The sequence below is a fragment of the Bacillus rossius genome, chromosome 5 (genome assembly GCF_032445375.1).
Source record: "Bacillus rossius redtenbacheri isolate Brsri chromosome 5, Brsri_v3, whole genome shotgun sequence".
Lineage (NCBI taxonomy): Eukaryota > Metazoa > Arthropoda > Insecta > Phasmatodea > Bacillidae > Bacillus > Bacillus rossius.
This window is the reverse complement of record NC_086333.1, coordinates 48,658,697-48,671,778: the sequence shown is the minus strand read 5'-3', so window position 1 is coordinate 48,671,778 and position 13,082 is coordinate 48,658,697. Positions and strand designations below refer to the sequence as shown.

General features: G+C 41.9%; 1 protein-coding gene across 1 annotated transcript in view; it reads right to left on the bottom strand.

Moving 5' to 3' along the window:
• Window positions 1-223: 223 nt before the first annotated feature.
• The window catches only part of LOC134532260 (cell adhesion molecule Dscam2-like), a 29,483-nt gene continuing 16,624 nt past the window's right edge, over window positions 224-13,082 (bottom strand). The window contains exons 7-9 of the mRNA XM_063368680.1: window positions 12,770-12,943; window positions 5,576-5,892; window positions 224-358 (exon numbers count right to left, since the gene is read on the bottom strand). Coding sequence (XP_063224750.1) covers window positions 224-358; window positions 5,576-5,892; window positions 12,770-12,943 — 626 coding nt within the window. The remainder of the gene's footprint in view (window positions 359-5,575; window positions 5,893-12,769; window positions 12,944-13,082) is intronic.

Here is a 13,082-nt window from a genome sequence, read left to right as displayed (position 1 = left end):
GGCTGCGCCTGCGTCACCCACTAGCCGCCACCTGCCTGTATCCTCTGCTCACGTCGACAACTGAAGCACGGCGTGAAGGTGCAGGAGCATGGCGGGTTGCTGCGAGGAAGGCCTCCAGGCGCAGATACACTCGCCGGTGTACGTGGACGGTGAGCTGGCTGGTGTCTTCCCCCTGGGCTGCGCCTGCGTCACCCACTAGCCGCCACCTGCCTGTATCCTCTGCTCACGTCGGCAACTGAAGCACGGCGTGAAGGTGCAGGAGCATGGCGGGTTGCTGCGAGGAAGGACTCCAGGCGCAGATACACTCGCCGGTGTACGTGGACGGTGAGCTGGCTGGTGTCTTCCCCCTGGGCTGCGCCTGCGTCACCCACTAGCCGCCACCTGCCTATATCCTCTGCTCACGTCGGCAACTGAAGCACGGCGTGAAGGTACAGGAGCATGGCGGGTTGCTGCGAGGAAGGCCTCCAGGCGCAGACACACTCGCCGGTGTACGTGGACGGCGAGCTTGGCAATGTTTCTTTACTCTGCGTATAAAGGCATCTTTACTGACATTTAAAATATTTTTGTAATTATTTATTGGTGTGTGCATATTTATTTATATTTATGTATATTTATTTAGTGAAGGAAAAATTGATAAATAAAAATTTTTATTTGGAATTTATTTTGTTTTGCTACCTATCATATATTTTCTGGTCCAAAAGTTAAAAAATTTTCCTTGCGAAAATTAAATATATACTTACTGGTGCATTCTAATAAGATAATTGACTACTAACAGCATTTCTACTTTTTCATATTTTAGAACGAAAGTACAAATTTGTCAAAAGCGAGAAAAAAAGAATAGTAGACATGATTTGAAATGATTTTTTTTATGTGTCTGTTGTGTAGGGTCTTTGATATTTTTGTATATTTTTTGTATATTTATGTCTTTTAAATGGGCGATTTTTGAAAAACAAAATGGGGGTTAATGAGCATTTACTCAGTAAATAATAAATGTTTAACTGTTTTAAAGTTTTTCCTTTTTTCCTTGCCGATACTGCTACAAGAGTAACGGACTAGGCCAGGGAACCTTCAGTTGCTGATGGCACAGCTGTCTTGGTCGTTTCAGCTCTCAAGTCCGAGTAATGATTAACACTGTTGAGTAACTGTAAATTTTTTGAACATTTCGATGGTCTTCTGTTTTAACGCTAGCCTCATCGACATTAAAATCGTCAAAATCCCAGCGATCATCATTTTCATTAGACTGACCATGATAATTTATTTTAACACGTTTTTAAAATCGTTTTGGTCTCAGAACTTAAAATACTTCGTCACAGTCTTCCGTCTTGTCATCTTCAGGTGCTTCGATATTGTTCTCAATTTTGTGGAGGCGACTAGAATTTGGTTATAAATATTTTTTTTCCAACTGGGCTAAAAACAAACTACTGTATACATAATATAATTATTTACATTACATTTATGCTGCCGTTGAGCTGTAATGTATTTCTTCTAGAAAAAAAACACTATTTAATTCTCTTTCGGTAGTTCATGATGTTTGTCAAAAGAGTAAATCGTTTACGTGTCCAAGATGGCGGACGAAGTTGAGATCACCTAAATTCAAGACGGGTGGTTGACTCCCGAGTCTCTAACTGCTACTGAAAGCTGTTCTAGGACTCACCAAACTAAACTACTTAGTCGAGTGGATCCGGGTTCGATACCCGGTGGGGTCCAACACGGATTTTACGCCAATGGAAAATCGAGGCTGACTTTGTCCTACACCTGTGGATATTTTCCCGTGGCACTTCCGTGTGCCCCTAACCCACCCATTCTCTCATTGGTCTGGCGGCATCTCGTCACCTTTCATCTTCTCTCTTAAACACAATGTCGACGATACGATACGATACGACTCTCTTACACGACGAGTTGTTGTTTGTTTAACTTTCTTGTCAATATTAACCCAAAGGGCCATGCATTTTTAGCTGTGTGTTTAGACTTTGTAGCATTGCCTGTGTATTCTTGTTGGCTGGATTTATTTCACATACATGCGTAGTGTCAGCACACCAATCATAGCCAGCCAGTGCGGAAGCAAACACGTCCTGATTGACCAAATAGGCTAATGGATTCTCTGGCAGACGGCCGCCATTGCAAGGAAACAATCTCTAGCACGGGCATAGCTTTTTGCACTCTGTTGAGCGCTCATAATACGTTTTCGCGGAACATACATGCCCCTTATAATACAAGATTGAACGATTTTCATGTAAATGTATTTATAAAACCCTCTTTCATATTTTGGGTAGAAAAATTTATCACCAGGAATTTACTTAAAGTTATCTTTAATCCAAAATAATATTCATGCGAGTAATCGTAATTATGAACATTTGCGTTAATTAACACTGCTATAAGATAATATTTTGGAAATATATGTTTTAAATTTTTGAGACGAAACATAAACAGGAAGAGCCGTTAAATAACGGCAATGACAAGGAAGCGAAATAGGTAACTTATATGGTGCGCGGAGACAAACCTTAATCTAAGACCCAGCTTCATTTCATTTCTAGTGCCATGTAATTTTTTCGTGAAAATATTTACAGGAAAGCTAGGAGTTGAAACACAGTAGCATCGTCTGTGTTTCGTGATTGGATGAGTTTGTATCAGGTGCATGCCTCCCTAATATGAGGCAATTGCTTATTTTGCTGACGGCCGCCAAAGACAGTGAATAATATTTAATCCTTCATAATATAATTATAGATATTCAGTAATCGGGCACTTATCGAGCCTCTCGTGTTGAACGTATTTTTTTCCGATGGAATTCCGACTGTTGACCTTGGTCACCAAGCTATATCTGCGCTCGCTGCATTTTTAGTTCGCTCAGAGTTTCATGATTATTAGCGGGTTACATTTTCCATTTCACATGCATATTTCCGTAACATTTTTTCGAAAAACAAGAACATGATATATTTTTATAAAGCAGTTTATTACAATGTATATACGTAACAGTCTGTTTTTACTTAAATTATTATTTTGGACGGACCACATTGCTAATTTGCACTTACTGTCATAGAGAAGACCCGTATAACGGATAAATAAAAATTAATACACAAACATATAGAAAACTAGCCCAAATAATACGATTTATAATATTAAATTTAAAGACAGAACAGCAGAGAATTCCTCGATTACAATGGGTTCCTAGGCAGACACGCCCTCCCCCCGTGACAATATTCATTACGCTAAGGGCGACACTGACTCGCGCGTCACACGCCTCCTCGCCTCTACGCGCCAGGCACAGAACTGGTCTGAAATGTTCGCGGTGCTAACGCGCCTCTATGAGACATGTAGCGGCGATCCTGTATAATTATGATGAAAAATTACAGATAAAGTCTCACTTCACATCCCTATGCCACTCACAATACTGGGTGTTGACCTTTTTCATACCTAAAAATGTCCTCGAAAACACCCAGTATAACCTTTTTCACAGTAAACACAGGAAACCGAATGAACACACAGTACACACAGGAAACGGAATGAACACGCAATGTACACACCTACTAAAGATCCGTCATCTCCAAATGCTCCAAAGCTCAAAGCTTCAACAGCTCCAAAGCTCCATTTGCCCAAAAAACTCCATAAGCTCCAAGGTTCCAAAGCTCCAAAGCTCCAACAGCACCAAAGCTCCAAATGCTCCAAAGCTCCAACAGCTCCAAGCTCCAATTCGTGCCATCAGAACCATCTACATTTGGCTCCAATGCTCCAAATGCCCATTAGCTTCAAGCGCTCCAAGAGCTCCAACGCTCCATTTGCTCCAACACGCAATGTTCACGCAATTGACGCACATGAATCAGAATGAGCACACAGTACACACAGTAAACGAAACGAACACGCAATGTTCACCTGATTGACGCGCAATACACGCAATGTACACGCAATGACTACACAACATTCACGCAGTTCAAGCATTTAATGAAAAGGAAGCACATTTAGACGGAAATTCTACAAAACGGAAGCGCATTCAACGAAAGGAAGCACAATCGGAACCACATTCAACAAAGAGTAAGCACATCTAACGAAAAGGACGCACATTTTCACGAACATTCAACTCAGTAGGTTGCGATCGTTAATTTTACGTTAGGATACAATACCTCCACCAGTCATTGGCTACAACAGTAAATGACGTCCATGTGCTCATGTTATTTATGTGGTTTCTTTAAGTAATTCCATTTAATTAGTGAATTTCTGCTATTAAATCAGCATTGGTAATATTTTTACCAGGTGGAAATAAAAAAAAATAAACACACATTACTCAGTCAAATAATAAGCTCTGAGACATCTGAGAAACACTAACAGGAATGACGAACTTCCTTCACCTTGGTGTCTAGCGAATCCATCCTTCTTTTGCGATCGTTAGTGAGCATCCTGCATCATAAAAATATTAAAAACAAACTACCTTCAAGCAACACGTGGCGTCATCTGTCGACAAGAATTGGGACTACTTACAACAAGTTTCTTCGCATGAGATAAATTAACTCTCGCAGCTGAATGGAGCCCAAGACAGTCAAATAATATTGACATCTGCCAGATCCCGAAATGTTGCTTCGGTTGCAGCTAATGTTTCTTTACTTGCGAAACAATATTTTGAAAATAAGAAGAAAAAAAATGAGTGCGTGTACTTAGGTACGCGCGAGAGATGTTATACTTCTTTGGCATCATTAAAAAATAGTTTTTAATTGCATGCAAATAATTCTCCGTGGTAGCGTTTTTTCTCCATGGTAGCGTTAAACGTTTAACGCAACCTTGTTGAAAGTCGCATTAGAAGTATAACTTCAAAAATTTGTTTCCCATTTTAATTTAAAATCTGCGCCACTCTGATTCTTCCCGGGATTTTCCGCGAATGGCCTGATCAGGGCCGGTGCGAGGTAAATTGGCGCCCTAGGTGAAAAAACCTTAATGCCCCCCAACCCCCCCCCCCCGGGGCCGGACAACCCAAAAATTTTTTTCCTTGCCTCAAAATACATCGCGTAAGCCTAAGATTTTGTCAACAATCAAATGTAAGCAGGCTTGTGTGTTTTTTTTTTACTTTTTTACTTATCACAAATCATGAACAGGTCACCGTGGACTTTAAATAATTACTTATATCAATATAAACATTCCAAACTGTTACAAAAAAATTCATTTTCATCTAGTTCCAATAATCGTTAAACATATATTATATCAGCTGTTGTGTGTCGTGCTGCGCCGCCCCCAGCTACTTGGCGCCCTACACTGAGAGAAAGGTTTGTTTGCCTCAACAAAATATTTGTTTGTATACGACGAAAATAATATATTTTGTCAATTCAAACATATATATTTTGTAGCAGGAAAGATTCTGTTGACCCAAAAAAAAATGATTTTGTCAACATCAAATGTATATTTGGTTAGGTGTAATAAATTATTTTTTGTTTGCTTACCGAGTTTGGTTTTAACTAACAAAGTATTTTGTTCCACCGAGTAAATATTATTTTCCGCCATATATAAACAAATATTTGTTTGATTAAAAAAAAACCTTTTTCTCTGTGTAGGTGGTTCGCCTAGTTCGCCTGTACGGACGCGGCCGGCCCTGTACTGGGCCTGATCGCTGGCGGTGGTAGCGCTCACCCTTGACGGTGAGGTAGACGACCATCTCGTCGCGGCCGTAGTCGTTGGAGGCGGCGCAGCGGTAGGCGCCCGAACTGGCGCGGTCGAGCCGCCTGAGGCGCAGCTCCGCGGCCAGGCCCGACGGCGTGGGCCGCTCCGACAGCAAGGCCTCCGCCCCCAGCGCGCCGTGCGCCGCCGCCCAGGCCACGCGCAGCGGGCGGTCTCCCTCCGCCTCGCACACCAGCACTGCGCTCTGCCCCGCCACGCCGCTCTGGTTCACCGCGTGCGTCCTGAAGTGCGCCGGCACTGCCGACAACACCAACACCTTCCCGAGTGACACTCAGGCAGAGGCGTAGGAACCAGGAAGGAGGGGACAGGGGGGGACGTGTCCCCATGAACTTTTTGGGTGGAGGGGACTGTCCCCCCCTCAAAACTTTCTAGACCGTGATATGGGACAAGGGGGACGTGTCCCCCTGAACGTTTTGGCTGGAGGGGACTGTCCCCTCCCAACTTTCTAGACCGTGATATGGAACAGGGGGGACGTGTCCCCCTGAACGTTTTGGCTGGAGGGGACTGTCCCATCCCAACTTTCTAGACCGTGATATGGGACAGGGGGGACGTGTCCCCCTGAACGTTTTGGCTGGAGTGGACTGTCCCCTCCCAACTTTCTAGACCGTGATATGGGACAGGGGGGACGTGTCCCCCTGAACGTTTTGGCTGGAGGGTACTGTTCCCTCCCAACTTTCTAGACCGTGATATGGGACAGGGGGGACGTGTCCCCCTGAACGTTTTGGCTGGAGGGGACTGTTCCCTCCCAACTTTCTAGACCGTGATATGGGACAAGGGGGACGTGTTCCTCTGAACTTTTTGGGTGGAGGGGACTGTTCCCTCCCAACTTTCTAGTCCGTGATATGGGACAGGGGGGACGTGTCCCCCTGAACGTTTTGGCTGGAGGGGACTGTCCCCTCCCAACTTTCTAGACCGTGATATGGGACAGGGGGGACGTGTCCCCCTGAACGTTTTGGCTGGAGGGGACTGTTTCCTCCCAACTTTCTAGACCGTGATATGGGACAGGGGGGACGTGTCCCTCTGAACGTTTTGGGTGGAGGGGACTGTCCCCTCCCAACTTTCTAGACCGTGATATGGGACAGGGGGGACGTGTCCCCCTGAACGTTTTGGCTGGAGGGGACTGTTCCCTCCCAACTTTCTAGACCGTGATATGGGACAAGGGGGACGTGTTCCCCTGAACTTTTTGGGTGGAGGGGACTGTCCCCTCCCAACTTTCTAGACCGTGATATTTTTTTAATTTTATAATATTATTCTGCCCAACTTCATTTGTAATTTATTCACTCATCGAATTTTATTTTAAAGGAAACGATAATAATTTTAACAACGATGTATGCAATGGTTAGATAGAAAAACTGCTTAAAAAGCGCTATTTTGCACAGTTTTAAAATCAAAATTTTCCAGTGGAGGACCCCCGGACGCCCGCCGTCTTAGTAAGAGGGGAATGGGTTTAAATGACATCAAAATCATTATTTGTACCCCCCCTCCAACTTTATGAACACAGCCACGCCAATGCACTCAGAGCGTTACGATCGCGTGAAGGTGGGGAAACCCGGTAGAGGAGGAGACAGCAGGGGAGAGGTGGAAATGATGCACCATAATTGCGCAATTTCACACTTGCATACTTTAAAAGTTTAACAGTATACCTGCTTGTATATACTGCTATGTATCTGCGATCTCACCCATAGATAATTATGTTTACTATACCTCAGTTCGCGGCGCCTCACCTAGTTGAAATATGTGTAAAATGACAAAAAGATAAAAAAATATATTTTTGATGACACTAGGGACAAAAATGAAAACAACTTCAATCTGAGGCTCACATACCACAATATGAGGCTCACATAGGTTTACATATATAAATAGACACACAAGAATATGTTATTATTATTACAGAAAAGTACTAAAAACCTCAGTGTCAAGTTAATGTGTTGGTGATCTCCACACATTTCTTTTTTTCAAAACACGGAATAAGGCCTGACACTGCCACTCTCATTTCTTGCTCCACGTTGATCTTTGAGCAATTTTTCCTCATTATTACAGCTACAGCTGAAAATCTGGCTTCGCATAAGTAGGATGTTGCAAAGGGAATGAGAATCCCCATAGCTTTTGAATTTGGAATTTTAATATTAATTTTTGACCGTTATCCAAAAATTCCACTAAATCGAAACAGGCAAATTTGGTTTTAAGGTATATTGTCGCAAGAGAGTTCAACGAGACACTCTTCTTCTTTCGAAGTGAATTCTTGTGGAGGTTGAGCATTGAAAGGATCTTGGATCCAAGTCAAGTTTTCGACATTATATTCCGCAAAGTATTTTTCAAACCATTCAGTGAGCTTTGAAAGGTGTTCCGTGAAAAGGGGAAAGGACAGCACGTCTCGTGGGATGACGAGCTCTATTGGAGCGAGAGCACCGGCAAACGCAGCGAATGGTGCGTGCAGCGCGCGCGATTTGAATTGTTTATTGCGAATGCAAGTAAGTTAATTTTCCGTAGGAGGGAAAACAGGAGCGTCTCACCGCGTACACTTTGGAAACCTCTGCTACAACTAATAATATTTAACCAAGAAATTTCACTTCTGTCGCGCGGACTTCACGCACACACTTTTTTTTGTTAATTTAAATGTGCGTGGCCGCCAATGTAGTATTTCTATAATCCACTTAGAACAGGTAACTAAAGAGTTCAGGAGGATTAGGCCAAGCCCTCTTCAATTTTCCCCCCTCCTTTTTGTTATAATTCTAATTTTTAGCTATTTATCCCAATTTTTGTCATGTCAAAGCAGAAATAATTTCTCCCAAACCTTCTATACCTTGTTGCAACAACACATTTATTAACAGGCCTGTACGCGCCGCGAGGAAATAACTTAATTTTTCACGTAAGCAACTACAACTATAATGATAATCATACCAGTTCACAAGTGTTGACTTAAACAGGTAGCCAAAACTATGCATGTCAAACCCTATTTAGTACTGAAGCTTTATTGCTAGGGGTGTAAAAATATTTCAAATTGCAAGATGCCACATTTGCACAATTGAGGTCACACTAGAGTTTCACAATCGTAACAAACATGGCAACGAAAAACTTACAAAAAATCATAAATTTTTCTGACCATCTACTTTGTGCGTCTCACTCCTGAGCGTTTCCACCTTTCGTTACGCTCTATGACGTCTTCTCCTAGACTTGCCCTAATGGATGTAAAGGAATTAAGACCCGCTGTTTTTTTTTGTTTCAGCACAACTCTGTGCCGCGGAGTCATCGCTCGCGAACTCCTTCTGTATCTTTTCTATTGCACGTGTAAACCGCAGGAGAGGAGATTATTGTCATCCGCCAGGCCTCACACGTGGTCTGTACATACCTTTCCAGCTGAGGGTATGAGCCGCGTTTGAGGGACACACAAAACATTGTACTCTATGGTAGTGACTGGTTAACCACGGGAAATTCTAATTCAGAGTTGTTGGTATTAATTGGGCGTGATCAAGAACCTCATTGTTTTGAGTGTTGCAATGTGGCGCTGGTGATGTAGTGACTTGGGCCACTAAACAGCGCGCCATATCCTGACACGCTCTTGAAATGATTCGTGCAATGAGGGATTTCGATTAAATACAATTCTTTGGACATTCGCCATTACAGTTTTGCACTGTTAGTCATGGCCCACTGGGTTCGTCTGCGCTGTTACATTTTCACGACTGAATTCCCTGCACGGAGTTCTTCTGCTTTCGGATATTTACAGTTTGACTGTGTTCACCTGTGCGTTTATATGTTTAGTTTCATTGTAGGGTTCGTCTGTTCGCTGTGTTGGCCAAGGTTTTTTAATCTTGCATTCTAGAATTTTTTAAGTGAAACCAAACGTCTTTGAGCTGGATGAGAGTAAAATGTCAAGGCCAAATTTTAATGCAACGTTTTCGTGACAACTTGTGAAACTTTTCTGAAGCGAAAATGACAGAGAACAGGTACTTGGCTACAGGGCCGGAACTAAGGGGGGGCATGGGGATCATGTGCCCCGGGCGGCAAATATCAGGGGGCGGCAAAATATGAAAAGTGGTTCACTAAAACAAGTTGAAACTAGTCATTAAAAAAAGTTTTGAAAGTGTACATATCGCAATCAATAAGTTAGCCAAGAAATTAAGAAATTCTATTTAACTTGATTATGCATAATTTGTAAATATATTCGTACTTCAAATGCGTTACTTCACTCTAAGAAACAAGTATTACCATAATTCGTGGTCTGAAGTGAGTAAAACCACTGCGATGAGAGCTGGTATCTCAAGGACCCGTTGCGCGGGTGATAACTTGGCTGAGAAAGATGTAGCCCTTTCTCTGATAAATACCCTCATTTTTCCAGCCCCTACTCAGTCGCTCCTGTGTTTTCGTACCATGTGCGTCTCTGCCTGAGGACGGGAGCAGATAGCAGTTCCCGAAACGTCGCTTGTTTCTGTTTTGGAAAAACTATTGTGTTTGTTTCGTCTTTTCGTTTTGTCGTGTTATTGTCTCGTTTCAACTATTGTGCTGAATTATTTTGGGTTCAATATTTTTGTGCTGTCATCATTTGTGGGGTTTTTATCGTTCTATTCTGTTTTGGAAAACTATTGTGTTTGTTTCGTCTTTTCGTTTTGTCGTGTTTTTGTCTCGTTTCAACCATTGTGCTGAATTTTTTTTGGGTTCAATATTTTTGTGTCGTCATGATTTGTGTTTTTTTTTCGTTCTCTTAGTACATTTTTCTTTGTTTTTCTTTGTTTGTTGACCAGATTCCTGTTACGGAATATTTTGTGGTGTTTATATTCTGTTGACAATAGCAATTTTTTGCTTAATTTGTGCTTTTTGTCTTTTGGTTGTTTTTACTTATTCATTTATTTTATTTTTTAGTTTTATCCTACAGAAAACGTGCTTAGCAATGGCGTATGTCCAAAAAAAACTTACATCAAGTAATGTTAATTATGGAACTGAGTAACAGGTTTAAGGCTTTGGAGAACATTAACAATAAGTTTGGATTTTTTAGTGGTGTTAAAATTCATAAAATAGAAGTAGAAGATCAAAAGTCAAAACAGCAGAATTAGGAAAAACAGTGCCGATCTTAACAAAGAAGAATTCGTATTTTAAATTGAAAGTTTTAAGCACCATGCATTAACAGTAGACTATGAATTAAAAGATGCTGCAGAATCAACAATGTTGAGCCTTATCTACAAAAATAAACTGGAGTAGGCACATCCTAACATTACTACTGCTCTGAGAATGTTTTTCACCCTTCCAGTTACAATTGCGTCAGGTGAAAAAGTTTTAGTAAACTTAAACTTATTAAAATCTATTTGAGAAGCACGATGGGCCAGCAGAGATTAACAAATCTAAGTATTATATCTATTGAACAAAAACGATCTGCTTTGATCAATTTTGATGATATTATTAAAACTTTTGCAGCTAATCATGCTCGAAAAATTAAATTTTGAACTGAATTTCTTTGTATGGTTATCAATACAATATTATACTTAATTCAGAATCACATGTTCCTTATGTAATTTTAGTACTTAATAAACTTATTGGTAAGACATTAATTTTCACTGTTGCGCAAACAATAAACAATAGTTTGATAACAGTCTACTTCATTATAATAAAAAATGTAATTGTATTAGTTTTCCAATTAGTGTACTTGATAAATAAAAGTTCTCAATTATGTATTAGTGAATGGTATCATTTCAACCACCGATTCTAACGAAAAAGGGTATTTTATAATGTTGGTAAGGAGGGGGTGGCAAATTAAGCTTTGCCCCCCCAACGAATCTCCTAGTTCCGGCCCTGCTTGGCTAGAGAGATCTAAAGAGAGCACTATGCTATATATATTTTGGGCTCATTTTCGTTCCCCTCTTTGTGCGATGATTCGTCTACCGCCCAAAAACAAATAAATAAATATATATAACATAGAGAGATAAACGAAAGAATATGATATATAGTGTACGCATACGCTTGTTTCAGATAGTAGATATAGGTATCCTACACAGTCAGCTGTGAATGCCTTGAATTTTATATTTGATAGCAGCTCGCTCGCGTTACTCCTTGTTCGATCAGCAGCGTAGAGAGCGCTGTCGAGACAATTCATGAATTTCCCACATGGATAGCGCTACCTGTCATGAATTTCATGCTTAGTTCAGAGATTTGGAGTATTAATCATGGCAGAATTGTTTGAAGAAAAAGAAAAAATAACTCGCAAAGTTTTTTTATGTTGTGAGTATTTCAACAGCGAGTAATTTTTATTGATTTTTTAAATGTTATATTAATCAAAATTCTAATTAATACAAAAATGAGGATTCTTTAATACTTAATAAAGAAATGAAAGCAAAAAAAACCGCACTGTGTAAAGATTTTTTTTTTTTTTTTTTTTTTTAGAAAATTATCTTCTTTCTTTCTCTCTCCGCCGTTTTACTCTTTACGATATACCTACGAGTCGGGGTTTAAATGGCCCCAAGAAGTTTCACATCCGTCACGTGTACTGAGTTTGAACGCGCTGTCTTTATTTTTTCCGACGACAGGCAACTTGTTTCCGAATCTTAAGGCCGGCACCTCCACCGTTTCCTCCAAAATATGCGTCCTTAAAGGGTGTATCGGGAGTTGGCTTACAGAACAGCTAAAAAAAACTTCCAGAGCAGGTAAAATTGAGACTAAACTGTGTCAAGGGATTTCTCCTCCCCTTTGATCGGGAAGGTGTTAGAGCTTCAGCTATGACCAGTGGCGTAGCCAGGGGAGGGGGGGGGGGGGTTAGGGGTTCAAACCCCCCCCCCCCACCAAATCTTTAATTAATTTCTTATTCATCACTCAAACAAATTAATAAATTTTTTAACCATTATACAATATTTAAATTTAAGTACCGAAAACTGCTAAAATAGCACTATATTTTACACCTTAAAATGCAAATTTTCCCCGGGGGAAGACCCCCGGACCACCCCGCTTTAATACGGTTGGGGGGGGGGGGAGGACATGCTTCTTAACACACCCCCGTACACAAATCCTGGCTACACCACTGGCTATGACCCATCCCAGCACGACAGACGGTGCGGAAAAAACTGCGACGGCGCGTGTCCCAGAGGACCTGGGGAAGGGGGGGTTTGTCTCTCTCCCGTGCCCGCGCACTCACCGTTCACGCGCAGGAACAGCGTCTTGGCCAGCGGGGAGCCGATGCCGTTGTCGGCGCGGCACCGGTAGTGGCCCTCGTGCGAGGAGTCGATGGCGGGCACGAACACGGTCCCGTTGCCGTGGATGACGAGGTCGGGGCCCGCCTCCAGCGGCGCGTAGTCGCCGTTCTCGTCGCCTGCGGAGGGGCACCAGCGCGAGTCGGACATGCCGCACAAGTCATCTCACGACACGGGGTATAATACTGTACTTTATCCAAGAGAGAAAGGTTTGTTTGCCTCAACAAAAATATTTGTTTTGTATTCGGCGAAATAAAT